Source organism: Monopterus albus, unplaced genomic scaffold (genome assembly GCF_001952655.1).
Source record: "Monopterus albus unplaced genomic scaffold, M_albus_1.0 scaffold83.1, whole genome shotgun sequence".
Lineage (NCBI taxonomy): Eukaryota > Metazoa > Chordata > Actinopteri > Synbranchiformes > Synbranchidae > Monopterus > Monopterus albus.
The window spans coordinates 599,714-615,385 of NW_018127963.1; the positions used below are offsets into that span (position 1 = coordinate 599,714).

Below are 15,672 nucleotides of genomic sequence, written 5' to 3' on the forward strand. Positions count from 1 at the left end.
TAAACCAGGACCAACATTCACAAAGAACCTATTAAACTTATCTACTACATCCTCCAATCTATTAACCGGTGTATCATTATCCATAAAATATTGAGGGTAGTTACTCTTGCTGGAACTGTTTCTAATCAATTTATTTAATATATTCCAAGTACCTCTCATATTATTTTTATTATCCTCTAATACTTTAGAATAATATAGTTTCTTGCATCGCCTCAAAATCTCAATTAATTTGTTCTTATATGACTTATATTTTTCTTCCGCCTTCTGTATGGGACAATAAAACACCTTTTTACATTGTGACTGTACTTTGTTTCTAATTACAATAAAAAAACAAACTACAAACAGAATTTAAGGACAAAAAGAGCAACACAAACAGAAAATCAAAACGTGTTTCAAATCAGCTGACCATCCTTTTTTTTTTTTACATGTGGCAGGGAGTTTTTCTGGAGATGAGGTTTGTCACGTTCTCATGAACTTTTGGGTTTTTGGCTCCAAGTTAAGGGCCACAGAATGAGACCATCCAGTAGCCAGGAGTTCAAGTACCTATAGCAGAACCATCTGTCCTGCTGCCTACTGAAGTGTACTTAAATAAAAAATGACATCCCTACCAGCTTCCACTCTGACCTCCCTTATAAATGCCAGAGGAAGATCTACTCTGACTAGAGGAAATGACAAATCACATAAAAAGATGAAAGGAAAAGTCTATAAACTGAACAACTGGGCTTGCCAACATTGCTGCCCTCTTCTCTTTACTATAAATAGTTTGGTAAATATAAGTTGCTGCAGTGCATTTCAATATACAGTGTATTGACTATCGATTTCTGGGGTCTGAGGACAGTCAAATTCACAGTTTCCTCTTCTCGCCGTATGGGGTCGCCAGCGTGAGAATTTGCCAAGCGCAGTATTATCCTGCACAACAATGTCCACAAATGGCCTGTCTCTTTAAGACAGGAAATAGACTGCCTAACCCAATGAAGTCGCTTGTGAGCGCGTACCATGTTGTCTGCGCTCAGTAGACCTCTGAACAGTTTGAGGGTGTCCGGTGCATTGACTAAAGCTACAGTCGCGATGGCAGACGCTCTGGCTAAAATCCCTGATGTGGAGATTGATCCAGAGGGAACCTTTAAGTACATACTGATCAAAGTGAAAGTGAAAGATGGCGATGTGCATAAAGACATAGTCCGAGGCACAAAAAGTGCAGAGTATCACAGTAAGTTCCTTAATGTAGTTTGTTGCAAAGCCTCGTCAAGTGCGTCAGTTCAGCTTGAAATAGCGTGCAGACAGCTGACCTGTAATGTTATAGCAGCTTGGGCTGCCTTCGCCCATGACACGGATTGTTTTGGCGTGCTCCCTGCAATCATGTGCAGGCTACAGCACTGACCTGGCAGATGCAATACTTGCCAACCTATAAGCGTAATGCAAAAAATCGGAAGCTGTGGTGCCACAGTAAAATTGCTAATTGGCTTAAAGCTTAATTATTTGACTGTAGTGTCAATACATTTGATTGAGTGAGTCATTTGAATTATTTACAGATCATATATTTGACAAGGTCAGTCCAGCAATGGAGGCCTTGGGAATGGAGTGTAAATGCCTTGGAGGAGGGAAGATAGAACACAACAGCCAAGAGAAAAAACTACGGGTGTTTGGAGAATCAACTGTAAGTTCATTTCATTTGGCTTTAAAAGCTTTAAAAATAAATGCCAAAGTTATGTTTTATTGTGAAAATGTAAATGCTTTCTGACTCGTTTTCAGGGCTTTGGCAAGGCAGATCACTCAGTGTCTGCAGAGAAGTTAAAGGGTGCCTTCAGTGACTATGAGATCACCTGGTCTGTGTAAACCTTCATTTCATTTCTACAGCTCCAGTGTAAAAACACAAAAAATGTCTGACCATTCTGTTCAGCCATCATTTAAATAAAATACACCATTCTTCATTTAATTGTTTCCTTTTGATGCAGTGAAAGCACAAAAACAGGCAATATTGACACTGTTTTGGAATACAGGTTTGATCATTTTCAGACACAAAAAATGTGAAAAGCTGTGGAATGAGCCTGGCAAACATCATTTTCATTAAAAATAGAATGATTCATTTTTACTTGATGTCTGATCATTGGAGTGCCAAGCGTAAAGTCCGTACAGGAACAGTTGACTCACGTCCTCTGGAATCACTAACATATCCTGTTACCCTGGGGGAAAGCTTCCTGAGTTGAAAACTGAAACCGATAAGAGAGCTTTCACTTGCTGTTATGGTTATATTATGTCATTTGTGTGTAATGTTTATTAAAGATAACATTTAAACTATTTTCCAAATAATAAAAGCCAAAAGTAGTGTTGCAGAGAGATAAAATAGTCTGTTCAGAGTCATTCAGCAGTCAAGGCTTTCCTTCCTTTTAAAATAAACCCTTCTGCATTCCCAAAAATGCCAGTGAAACAAGTGTTACTCAGACTAAGAGCTTCTATGTCTGTGGGATCTACACTCTCCAAGGAAAAACAAACCAGCCAACTGACTCTCAGTGACAGTGCTTATTTGCTGAAGCTTCTTTGGTATAATGTTTATGTTCAGGATATTGAATTAGCGCATGCTATCAATTGCTAATTAATGCAAAGTGTGGCTGCAGCTGATTGGAAATAATGTAATTTGTGTGGCTGGTCATAAACCAAAGTATTGGACAAATTAAATGATTAACCTAATGATGGTTCTAAAAAATAAACAATGGATCTCTTTAATATTCATCCTGATAACAACATACTGTACATCTCTGTACAAGACCAATTCAATAATTGTTGAGACTCTTCATTCAAACTTCCAAGTATAAACTTCATGGTGGTGTCATGGAGGAAATGTCAGATCACTACGTGTCCATCCATTATCTATACCGCTTATTCCTGGATAGGGTCACAGGGGGCTGAAGCCGGTCCCAGCTGACATTGGGCAAGAGGCAGGGTCCACTCTGGGCAGATCACATATCACAGGGCTGACATGTAGACAAACAACCACAACCACTCACACTCACTCCTACGGGCAATTTAAAGTTGGCAGTCTTTGGACTGTGGGAGGAAGCCGGAGTGCCTGGAGAGAACCCATGCAGGCACAGGGAGAACATACAAATGCCATACAGAAAGGCCTCGGGTCAGCCAGGACTCCAACCCGGAACCTTCTCGGGGTGAGACGACAGTGCTGACCACTGTGCCGCTGCTGGTGATGCTAGAGGAAAAGATCTTCAAAGTCATTAGGATTCATCTTCTGGGCACCATGTACTGTATATTTGCACAAAATTTCATAGCAATCTAATCAATACTTGTTGAGATACTTCAGTATGTAATCAATTAGTCAAATGCAAATCCCTTGAGGAATTATTAAGAGTGTTTCGTCACTATTTGTGATCTAGAACAGTGCTTCTCAAATGGGGTGCGAGTACCCCTAGGGGTACTTTGGAATACAGCAGGGGTATGTTAGATTTTTTTAAAACTGTTTTAAAACTGTCAAACTGTGAAAGTAACAAACGCAAACACAACTGCTGTGAGCAGGAAGCCAGTTTCCATATTGACTGACTGACTGAGACTGAGAATGAACACAATTTCAGTGAATCACAAGCTTTCTCACTGTATTATAAGTGCATTTTAAAAAACCACTCAACGGCAATGATGTCTTAGTGTTATTGCTCAAAAAACCACTTAACGGCAATGATGTCTTAGTGTTATTGCATGACAAAAAACTGTTTTGTTATGAATTAAGTGGTAGCTATTGGCTACATTTGAAATATGGCATTTAAGTGTTTTTCAGTTAAAGGTTGTTGTTTTAATATATATGATACTGATAGTGCAGCAGTATTGTGTCTCTTTATACTAGGCACTGGTCAGGGCTACTTGGCTGAAAAAAATATTTAAGCATCACCCTGGACAGATGGACATTTGGACAACCCCATACCTTTAAAAGGGAGATTCCCCAACAAGAGAATGTTCAATTTTGTCTTGGATTTGGTGTTAAACATCTACAGTATTTTGCAAAAATAGGTTGATTCCTATCTGTCATGCACCACCATCATCTATGGGCTTCTAATTGGTCCCAAATTCATTCTGCAGCATGATAATGACCACAAACATACATCCAATCATCATAAAGAACTATCTACAGTGACAAGAACAAGAGCTATCATCTTTACATCACGGATTCGTCCTGGGAAGACAGTACACCTGGTATTTTCTGTTTTCTACACTTTGTAGGAAGTTAATAGATAAATAAAAACTATTAGCATCCTCTTTTTAGTTTCAGTACCTAAAATGTACGCACAGTACCTGTGTGTTATCTACAAAATACTTCCTTTATTACAAGAGTGTACATCCTTTTCCTCAGGGTTTTCCCCTGGAGCTTGTATTCCAACAGTGGCGCATCACTTTTTTTCAATTGGGATTTAATATGAACCTGGTGAGGACGTTTTCAGAGGAAGAGTGGCACATAACTCTGTAGCCAATATGACCAAAATTAGCTGCTGTTGACACAAAAGGGCATCTCCATTCACCTTGACCCTCATTACCAGACTTGACATAGACACTGGCACTGCCTGCATCCTGGCAGTTACTATATGGCTTGAAAGAAAGAAAAGCAGTTTCCATCTCAAACCTGGAACCTGTTTCCTGTAAACTGATAACCTTTCCATTATCTTCAAATGGGGAGGTCAGCTCAAGAGGGATAAGTCTTAAACAGTGTTAGACTCAACCCTCTTCTTGGAAAATGTATTTCTTACCGTCAGGACTCAGTGGCAGAGTCATTATGAGTTTGTGAAACAGAAAGCCCAATATTATTCTATCTATTTAAAGGCCTCTGTCATAATATTTACAATCACTGTATGACCCACAGAATGATCTTTTTAAAATGGCATTAATGCTTTTGAAGAAGCCTGCTTAAGATATACTTAAACTGTAAAACTAAAATGTGTCAGATTTCCAGTTGAGTATGAAGGAAACTCTCATATCTCCACTATATATTGTGATATTTCCTTCCATGCGTAAATACACTGCAGACAGGCAGTACTGCAATATACAGTATCTGAAGAGAGACAAGCATCAATGTTGTGTCCTGTTTCCTAAACAACAACTTTGTCTCTTCCTGCAGTGGCGGCAGCTAACACCTCAGCCTGGAATCAAAGGTGAACAACTTCAATGCTCAAGATCTTATCAGTGAAACAATAGCTTACCAGTCATCAACTTACATGTCTAGCCAGAGCTAGCAGAAGTTCCAGGCTCCTGAAGGACATATCACCCTTCCTTTAACCAATTTAAACATTCCTAAACATCTCAGTCATGTTCTGTAACCTGTACAGTTCTGGTAGGTGTTTGCTTTGCTTTATAATTAGAAACACATAAAAACAAAACATATGGGCAATACCAACAAGTCACAAACCATGCAATGTGGAAACTGTGATTTCTAATATTTATCTATGATATGCTTTATTTTAGCACTCTGAACCAGAGTGTGTCTCACAGGGAGCCTAGAGTGTATTTTTTAAATAAAGATGTGTTTTGCTTAGAGGGTGGTAAGTGCTTATGAAAGGCACAAAACGGAAACCTCAAGGCCATCTATGCAGCTTGATATGTCATTATTTGTATTACAGTATAAAATAAAAATATCAGTGTTTGGCATATTCTTATTCCTTTACCATTTTGTTAATCATGAAAGCCTGATTGTTTATGCCATTGTATATATATTCATTAATATAATCTAATATAATAATTTATTTTTAAACTTGTTACATCCAATACATTCACAACTGTGACATTATTTCTTTCTGGAACATGTTGCCCAGCACAAGACGGAATATATCAGTACACATAACAAAACTGCTATATCCTGTTATGTTCTTTCATGGATCTTAAGTGTGATCATTAACCTATAGGCTGCTGTTGGGTATTTTAACTTAACTTTCATCTCTAAGAGGATGTTTCATTGCTCACGAATGCATCATATTGGACGAGAAATGCTCTTTGAATTTGCACTGAAATTTGATTATAGTTTCATCATCATATTTCATCAAGCATTCATTTTGTGAGCACTATGTATCAAATTTACAATGAATTATTATTTGAATAAAATGTAACATGGGGCGATAATAATGGCCCTCGTTTCACAAATAAAATAAAAATGTTTGAATATGCATTATTCTATATTTATATTATTGAATGACATTTAATGAGGAGGCATTTGAGGCTTTATTGAAAGTATGAAGGCTATTATAAGCGGTATCGATAATGGATGGACGACGGGCTATTGCTAGTTGTTATTTTCAGCGGTTTGCACTCATGCAGTTCTCTTATTGGTTGAAAACGTTTGCGTTTTTTTAACATTTAAACCAATCAGAGTACGGGAAGATGAGTGTGGCGTACGTATACTCATAACATCATATCCGACTCAAACAATGGCGCGCGTTATGTGTGACCATAGTTAGGACGATAGTTTAATCTATTTTCTGCAGTTTAATCCTCTACAAAATTGTAATGGTGACGTTCGGAGAAACTAATTCGTAGGAATATTTTGTGTGACTTTACGCCTTTGAACAAGGGATACGGTTTTACATTTATGGTAAGAAGCTATGCACATTGTCCGATTTATCAGCTTCCCTGCTAACACGTTACTTAGCTTATTAGCAAAACATACGGTAACGTTAGCGAAGGCATTGTAAGCTATTAGTCTCAGTTATCTGCGTAACAGTCAAACAGAGCGAATTCATCACCAGCTTGTTTTACAACGTTGCATGTAACACGAGTACAAATTATCTTCTACTTGTGTGGCGTAGAAGATAATTATCTATGAATGTAATTATGTAGAATGTTAACACTCTGTAATAATTCTGTAGTATATTACTTGTGTGGTGTAGAGGATAATTATTTATCTAGAGATATTGCTTAGGTTTTAAAAGTTGTAAAATGATGTCATGGGGTAGGACTAGATAAGTCTAACTTCTTCCTAGTCCGTTCAAGCATGTACTAGGTATAAGTAAATTGATATTGGATTATTATTGTTGGATATGTGTGAAATTACATGTGTTGACATATCAACTGTTTTACATGCTTGAATGAATAAATCAAATCAAATCAAAAAATCAAATTTGAGTCAGTTCGAATTACTAACTCAGTCACATCGTTGTCGTTTGGATAGCTGTCCTGAACTGCACCGGTAACTGCTGTCATGTCCCAAAGCAACACCTCTCTCCTGGACGAGGTGGTGCAGTGGAGTCAGGAAACCTGCCGACAGGAGCTCAAGTCTGTCCTGCCAAAACTCACTATATCTTTTATGTTTTATTGCTATTTTCAAGACAGTCCACTGGTATCCTTGTCGTGTAAAGTTTTGCAATGCACAGAAGATTGGTGAAGCAATCTGTGGGATTAGCTCTGTAGTTTAAAATCCATATTATTTATAGATATGATTTTTAAAATTATGAGTAGGAAGTACACCCCTTGTTATGAATACTGAACATCAACCCTATCAAGATAGTGTTTGCTATACTTTAGGTATTTTCTTGGTGAAACTGGGCCAAATTTTATGTAACGGTCTTGCTAATCTGTCATGGTTCTTTTGCCCTATTTTTGCAACCCTTACACTTTTGGAAAGTGTATATGGTTGAAGTGAATTAGCCATTCTGGGGTTTTCTTTGACTGTTTACACTCTCTGCATCATAATTCTGAGAGCTGGGATGATCACATACGTAAGTTTTGCTGCACAGTTTGTAATGACATCCTAATTTTGAGTCATGAGTGTCATTTATCATTAAGTATGAACTTTCTTAAAACCATACAGGTATACTCAAGATAATTATAGACAAGTTCCTCCCTCATATTGGCTTGTCAGAGCTGGAAGATCAGTGCTTCTCTAAGATCTTACCAAAGGTAAACAACATAATAGGTCTGTAAATATTATGTTAATATTTGTTAAATAACACAGAGTGGCTGCAGGTCCTGGTAAAATTAAATTATACGGTGTAAACTCAAGCCTATTAAAGACTAAATTAAACTATAATAGTTTATCTGATATACACATATAAGTATTCACTTCTTGGTGAATTTCATCTTTATTTATTTTTTTCTTTATTTACATAACTTTCCATAAGAAGTGTACTGATCTGAGTTTGTGAATCTTTGTGTTTATCTTATTACCAAATGTCTACAGGCAGTGACAGTGTTTGACAGCATGATGAAAGAGATTTCAGACCAAGTTGCAGGGCTGTCGAGTCAAAACACAGAACTGTGTGCCTTTCTGAGGAACCTTCTGCAGGTACTATTAGTGCTTATTGCTGATTTGGTTTGTCCTTTGCAAGGTGGTTTATTTCAAAATGTTATCATTAGCACCTTATGAGTTTATGCTGTGCATTATATAATGCGTACTATCTAAGGGAAACAGTCAACTTGCTTCACTTCTAATCAATATTGTAACGAGATCCTGCTGTCTGTCATTTAGGCAATGATGCAGATAATTGATGCATTATCCACTATCGTGCGACATGTTGGCTCATTCGAGGAAGCCCCTGACCTGGATGCTATTCGCTCATTGCCAACATGTATACTGAAGGTCCTGAGGGAAACCTTCCAGCACTGCAAGGTCAGTCTGTTCAGTTCACCAGTGGCTGGAAAGAGTACAACTTCCAATCAGTATTTCATGCTTTTATTAATCTTAAATTATGTTGTGCAATAATTGACTGTGGTTGAATATTTTGATTGATGTTTAGAACACTGTTGTCATTATTAGTATTGATTGTTTTACTGCTTAAACAGATCTGCTTCTTTTAAGTAATGTGGTTAAAATTTATAAAAGGCAAAAATTTGTTCAAGCATACTCTGTGTGCAATCAACAGGAGAGTGAGGTGGTTTACTGTGGCCGTTTGTCTCTGGTGGCAGACCTGCTGCAGGGACTCTTCAAGGAGGCCTATTCCCTTCAGAAGGGTCTATTGGAGCTTCTGGACAGAATCTCCCTTGACGGCAGTGCCTCACAGGAGGAGGTCTCTAACATTGTTACAGGTTAGTTTGTCTGTGCATGTACAGTATCCCTCTGTGTTTCACTGCTATGCTTTGTGTTATAAAGGCTTACCATTACTGCAGGCTTCAAAGCATTGAATGTATCTTTCATCCTCCTCAGTGATTCACAGCCTGCTTGATATCTGCTCAGTTATCTCCGGTCTGGACATCGCGCTGCATGCAAACACATGGAAATTCCTCATCAGGTCAGTACAGCAGAGACTGAAGTTGACACTTATGTTTTTATTAATGTCATGCTGCCTGTCATGCTAGGTGAATCACTTTGATACTGAGTGGCTTATGTTGAATTTCCATTTCTATGTTCAGACAGAGTCTGAAGTACCAAAAATTGGTGGAGGAACATCTACATCACCGTGACATAAGCACCAGCCTGTGTGACAACCTGCTGGCTGTTCTCAACAACAGTGTAGAGCTGGCTGAACAGATAAAGTGTGCTGGTCTACAGGTAGGAAAGCTCAGATTACTAGACAGAAAACTAAAAACATATTATTTATAGCTTTTTAGCAGGTTCTCACTGTTTTTATGCCTCTGAGTTGCCAATAGCCATGACCGGAGGCATTTTGTTTTTGCATTGTCCGTCCGGCTCATCTCGTGAACGTGATATCTCAGGAATGGCTTGAGGAAATGTTTTCATTTCAGTAATGGAGTGTGAATTTACTGTTCTCAATGTAATAATTACATTTACTTGGTTTCTCAAGTACAGTGTAATACATTTTTGTCTTGACTTACCTGATACCAACTGGAGTCACTACAGGGGCGGATATTTCTGTGAATGGTAGTATTTACTGTATCCGCTGCCGGTGTATAGAAAGAATGATATATCTTTCCCATGTTCCCCTATGCGAGTGTGACATGTTTATTTAGGTAGACTTGATCTTTGCCACCTTTTGAGTTAATGTTCTTTTGTCCTTTTTAAAGGAGGCAACACAAAGCCCAGAATACAAGCTGTTCCAGAAAAGTGCAAAGATGTGCAGATTTTTTGCCAACACTTTGGTTCATTACATAAAGGTACTAAAACAGGGATATAATTGCAGCTCTCTTGCCTCTGGGTTAACCTTGGACCATCTCTATTACTGATACAGTTTTAAATTCTCTACTTGAGAATACAAACATACAAACTTAAATCTTGTTATTGTTTTAACAGGAATTCAAATTTTTTCTCACAAAGTATTGTAGCTGCTTCCACCAGCTCTACCTCCAGGTCATCAGGTATGTGTGGTTTTACGAAGCAGATTTAGACTGCAATTTATGCTCATTAATGAGCAGTGCAGAAAAATACATTGTGAACTACATGATGTCTTTTAGTAAATTCCCTCCCAGCTTGTGTGCCCCAACACTGCCCACATCTCTGTCTGAAGAGCTGAATGCAGCAGCTCTGGTTCCTATGGATGCCCTCCTGGTGCAGCTGTTGCCTTTAAGGCCATTTGCTGAAGTTGTCCTGCAGCAGAACCTGTGTGAGTATAAAGTGTGTCCTCATCTTTCCTGTGTCCCTTTGAAATGGCGATACCATTTTATAAACCTTCAGTTCATTAGCGGTATTTCTTTTCCCATGCTTATACCATTTAGTATACTATGTGTACTGATGTGTACACTGTTTTGGCTGTGCTATACAGTGCATGTTTAACCCATGACTGTGTAACAGGATAACATCAGTGCAATAACTGTAAATATACCATTGCATATATTTATCTGAAAACGTTGTCTAAAATGTGTATATACACAAATATATATGTGTATATATATTTATAAGTAGTTTTTGCCTTCTTTTTTCCATAAAAGCACATTCTTTGTCTTGTTTGCTCATTTTATTTCTTCCTCCCTGTCTTATGGAAGTACATTGCACTTGCACATTGAGAGCCATTGTAGCTGATTCTGATTCTGATTCTGATAATGATAATGCATTAAAGCGTTTAATGTAATTGTAATAGAAAAGAATATAGGTATTCCTGTCTTTTCTCATAAAACCTTTAATAAAGACTGTCGCCTCTTAGAATTTGTGGGATATTTTGGAAATGTATGACTTATTCAGGATAATTTTGATTGTATGTTCATACTCAAAAGAATCTTGACATCATATTTATTGCTGCTGACAGATACGGCAGCATTTTTTTTTCTTTACAAAGTCAGAGAATTTCCCCTTGTCTTTGTTGTCTGCAGGCTTACATCCTGAGCATAAACTTCCTCAGTGTGTTTTGTTGGTGAATGTGCTGGGTCAGCTGACCTCTCAGCCAGAGGAGACTCTGCAGCTTTGGTACACTGGCAGCCAGTTCTCAGAAGAGACGCCAAGGTGATAAGGGGTTTTTGCAATTGTTGTCATAACCTGGAATATCTAGAAATATTTGGTGCTTTAATGCAGGGCCCAGCAGTTTGCTTTTAAACTGACTGCTTGGCTGGCAACCAATTACAACCTTGTGGTTATGGACGTTGTTTAGCAGGGATATGGGAAATTGATGTTGAAGGATTATTGATTTGTTTTAATTTACAGTGTACATTTCAGTTTTCAGATTTTAAATGGAGTAAATGAGTTTCTGCTCCAGTCTAACTTAACAGTAACAGTTTTTATAATTTTTTATATTGCACTTACATTCTGAATGTTTTCATTATTTAATCATTAGGATACTTTAGCTGTTTTTATAATAATCACATCACACATCGATTAGTTTTATACAAACAGAGGAACTGAAGACTGTGTAAAGATGTATACATCATTTAGCAGTTCAGTAAAAGATTGTACATAATTAAGGTTAAGTTTCAAACTGACAATTGCTTCTTCTGCTGTAGTTACTTTTTTACACTGTCTCAATGTCTAAACCGTTTTTGGTCACCCCTTTGGTCTCCAGACTTCCTCTCTACAGAGCCTTGTTCATTAGTTTCCGTTGTTGCTATACTGAGCGCAAGGTACCTGTGCGCTTACCAGGGGTGATGATGAAGGGTCAGGCCCAGGTCCAGATCACTCTGCACCACCACATATGTGTGCACCTCTGTGCCAGTGTGGCTGCGCTTCCTCCGGTGTACTTCCCTGTGCTGGTGAGGTCTACACACATAAACACATACGTCTTATCTACCTTAAGCAATGTCAGTAGAAGTGATTTGACACCGCTAGAGGCCAGATTATATGATGCAGTCCATCACTCTCCTTCTTTGTCACATAGCAGGTACATAGCCTGAAAAACTAATGGTCCCTTTAAGCACAAACCAGAGAGGATGACGTGCTGCAACGGGATGTTGCGACAGCCATGCTGGTTGTCTGTGCAGATTCTCAGTCATCCAGGTCATAGTAAACTGAAAAAACTTAGAAAAAAATCAACTGGACTAGCTTTCTAGGTCGAAGACGTTTCACTTCTCATCCAAGAGGCAGAACTGATGAAGCCTCTTGGCTGAGAGGTCTTCGACCTAGAAATCTAGTCCAGTTGATTTTTTTTCTAAGTTTTTTCAGCCATGCTGGTTGAATGTGCCTTTAATTCTGAATAAATCACTAACAATATCACCAGCAAATCACCCACACATAATCACCTTCATGCTTCATGGTGGCAACCACACATGTAGATACCACTTGTTCACCCTAATGGGTGAACAGTAAAATAATTATGGTGTACCGGTAATCACCATAATCACAGTACGGTGTGAAACTTGAGTGCTGCTGTGTGTACTGTGTATTTATATTGGCAGATAGTTTGCAGTACATTCACATTGATATACTACATTTTATTGCCATTTGACAGTTATTTCCTGGAATTTATTGCTGTATGTTATTTACTATTACTGTCAATGTTAACAAAAGGTTATTGTCAAGCAAATAACCTTCCATAATGATACGTTTGTGTCATCATGTTACAAATTTATATTGGCCATTATGTGGTTATGACATGTTTATTTTATTCTCAAACATTGATATAGACTTTTGGCTTTTCCCATTTAGGGGTAGGCTAGTGGTTAAGGCACAGCACTCTTGCCGCGGTGCCCCGGATTCGACTCCAGGTTGTGTCAGGAAGGGCGTCCGGCGTAAAACACGTGCCAAATGTCAACATGCAAGTCGTCAGTGAGTCGCTGTGGTGACCCCTAAACGGGAAAAGCCGAAAGTGACTTTCTTTATTGATATAGACTTTGTCATAGAAAATCCTGAATTAGTTGGAATTTCATGGTTTCTTTTGATATCTAATCAGCTAATAAAAGTCCCACCATTAGCTGTTTTTGGTGCAGGATTTCCCTTCATTCAGAGGAAATTAATCTTTCGTTTTTGCTTTATCTGTGTCTGAGATTTTAAACCCTTGTTTTTTTCTGGCTACTGCATTTTCTCCCGGCTCATTGTCTTCTCTCCCTCCTGCTGTCTCCGACTTCCTCTCGCCTATATCTCTCTGGTTCAGGAGCGCTGTTTGATTGATGCTGTACTGCAGGCTGATACACAGACAGCTTTACTGGCAGCAGATGTGTGGTGCTTTACAGCACGGTGAGTGTCAGAAGTAATGCAATTTACATCATGTCTAAAGTGGGGTTTTACTTGCATAAGTAGTGGGTATTTTCTTGGTTCTCTGTGTGCCATGCTGCAGTATACTGTATCAAAATCCCTACATTTCAGGCCCCTTTATATTTACCACAGTTACTGTTTTAGCAGCATCTGATTGTGAGCATTTTTGCAATTTTTTTTTCTATCCTACTGTTGATTGTCTTCTGTCACTTTAGGTATGGGACAGCAGAACTTTGTCTACATCATGTCCTCCTCATCGCTCAGCTGGTAAGTAGAAACTAAATACTGCATAGTACAGTTAAGAGAATACATTTTGGCATCTTGTTTTATTGTAATTTCAAATACTAAGTGGTAATTCCAGTTGAACCTTGTAGACTGTGACAGGACACCTTTTCATAATGTGAACACATTAAGTCGCATCCCTCACTGACACATTGGCCCTCACCTTCTCTCTGCTTCTTTCTCTTCTCCTTTAGGTGAAAACCTGCACCACTGAGTGTTACCAGTCATTGCACCTTGGCCTGCTGCTCAGACGCATGGTTTTCCTTATGACACCAAACCACCAGGTTAGAAACCCTGGGAACTGGAAATTGCATATCCTTATGAATTCATGAAATAGTCTGAAAAATCAAGTACTGTATCCACAGTAGTTAAACATTTAGAGGCATTAGTCCTCACATTTGTGTTCTGTAATGCAAAAAACCAAAACAAGGAAAAAATCCACAAAAGTTCTACATACAGTACATGTAGGTGACATGAAAACTCAACAAAGTTAGCTGTTGGGTCACAAGAACAGCTTCATTGCTCCTTGGTGTAGAGCCTACAGGTTGAGACCTGGTGACTGGACTGTGAATGCCACAGTGTAGGAGTTAGGGCTGCACAATTATGGCACAAATTATCATTTTTGTTTTAGTCAGTATTGAGATTGTGAATATTCAACATGAATTCAACTGAAAAACAAGTATTTCATCCACATAAATGCTATTGACAGTTCAGAGAAATTACTTAATAACCTAAAAGATTTGTTGGGCTCACCATGGCACAGCCTCATCTCTCTCTCATAATATTAAGGCTACATACACTCGGTTCTTTTTAGCTTGTTCATAAGTTAGCTTTTAGTTCAACAAGCTTCCGATGGTTAACACAAACTGGCGGTGGATGACAGACTGTGGTCAGAGTTGGAAATAAAATGTCTCTGCAAGTTTGTGCTTGTTTAGTGGGTGTTTTGATAAATTACTTTTACTGTCTTTTTACTCACTGAGGTTTTATTACATATACACTAACATTCTCAGATGTCATCAATTCAAGGAATGTTTCATTTCACCTGATGCAGAGCGCTGAAGTGCTGGATTTATAACAAGACAAAACGAGAGCATCATTGTGAAACATAATGTGAAACAATCATTTTTATTTATTATTTTGTTTTTAGAATTGTTTGAAGCCAGAATTGTAATATAAAATAAAATGTGATGAACTGCCTGACCTTAATAGGAGTCACAATTTTTATTCTCATTCCATACAGTGACACATTGATCGGATTATTTTGCATTTGTTGGTTTCTCCGCTCCTTTACACTGATCTGTACTAACCCCCAGAAAACTACCAGTCTGTAGTCCTAGTTTCTGACTTTGAATAATGCTTGTTGATTGTGTCCATAAAAATACTTTAAACTGTACAAGATCATAACCTTGATATAAGGTGATTTTTAAATTTTTTTTTTATTTTTGTTTTTCCAGATGGAACTGGTGATGCGTTACCCACCATCTGAGGTGGAAAACCTTCCAGTGTGGCAGCATATCCTTCTCAGAGCTCTTTCACATGATGCCCGTCGTCATGTAGAGGCTGACATCACTGGCTTCACTCAAAAAGCTCTGACTGACTGGGAGAATGGAGGATACAAACTGGGACAAGTGAACAAAGTGGTGAGGACAACCTCATATTTGGGATGTCATGGGGGTGTAGCAACCAGTCAGTTTTCTCACACGGTGGCGCGGTGGTTAGCACCGTTGCCTCACAGCGAGAAGGTTCTGGGTTCGGGCCCCACCCGGGACCTTTCTGTGTGGAGTTTGCATGTTCTCCCCGTGCTTGCGTGGGTTCTCTCCGGGTACTCCAGCTTCCTCCCACAGTCCAAAGACATGCAGCTTAGGTTGATTGGTGTCTCTAAATTGCCCATAGGAGTGAGTGTG

The 15,672-nt window shown here is 38.5% G+C and overlaps 2 protein-coding genes across 3 annotated transcripts in view; both read left to right on the forward strand.

The window, feature by feature from the left end:
- The first annotated feature begins 934 nt into the window (after positions 1–934).
- On the forward strand, positions 935–1,931 carry LOC109964015 (14 kDa phosphohistidine phosphatase). The gene is made up of 3 exons (XM_020607017.1): positions 935–1,210; positions 1,533–1,657; positions 1,753–1,931. The coding sequence occupies exons 1-3, from the start codon at positions 997–999 to the stop codon at positions 1,834–1,836; spliced, it is 423 nt and encodes a 140-aa protein (XP_020462673.1). The 5' UTR covers positions 935–996; the 3' UTR covers positions 1,837–1,931.
- Positions 1,932–6,345: 4,414 nt separating this feature from the next.
- firrm (fignl1 interacting regulator of recombination and mitosis) overlaps positions 6,346–15,672 on the forward strand; it is a 16,737-nt gene continuing 7,410 nt past the window's right edge. The window contains exons 1-18 of one of the 2 annotated variants that reach the window (XM_020607013.1): positions 6,346–6,574; positions 7,151–7,276; positions 7,658–7,697; positions 7,790–7,878; positions 8,159–8,263; positions 8,447–8,587; positions 8,841–9,003; positions 9,122–9,206; positions 9,328–9,466; positions 9,940–10,029; positions 10,166–10,230; positions 10,327–10,475; positions 11,179–11,308; positions 11,862–12,048; positions 13,386–13,468; positions 13,702–13,753; positions 13,963–14,052; positions 15,223–15,408. In XM_020607013.1, coding sequence (XP_020462669.1) covers positions 7,181–7,276; positions 7,658–7,697; positions 7,790–7,878; positions 8,159–8,263; positions 8,447–8,587; positions 8,841–9,003; positions 9,122–9,206; positions 9,328–9,466; positions 9,940–10,029; positions 10,166–10,230; positions 10,327–10,475; positions 11,179–11,308; positions 11,862–12,048; positions 13,386–13,468; positions 13,702–13,753; positions 13,963–14,052; positions 15,223–15,408 — 1,890 coding nt within the window. In that variant the 5' untranslated portion in view covers positions 6,346–6,574; positions 7,151–7,180. The remainder of the gene's footprint in view (positions 6,575–7,150; positions 7,277–7,657; positions 7,698–7,789; positions 7,879–8,158; positions 8,264–8,446; positions 8,588–8,840; positions 9,004–9,121; positions 9,207–9,327; positions 9,467–9,939; positions 10,030–10,165; positions 10,231–10,326; positions 10,476–11,178; positions 11,309–11,861; positions 12,049–13,385; positions 13,469–13,701; positions 13,754–13,962; positions 14,053–15,222; positions 15,409–15,672) is intronic. The other variant, XM_020607014.1, reaches the window with a different exon arrangement.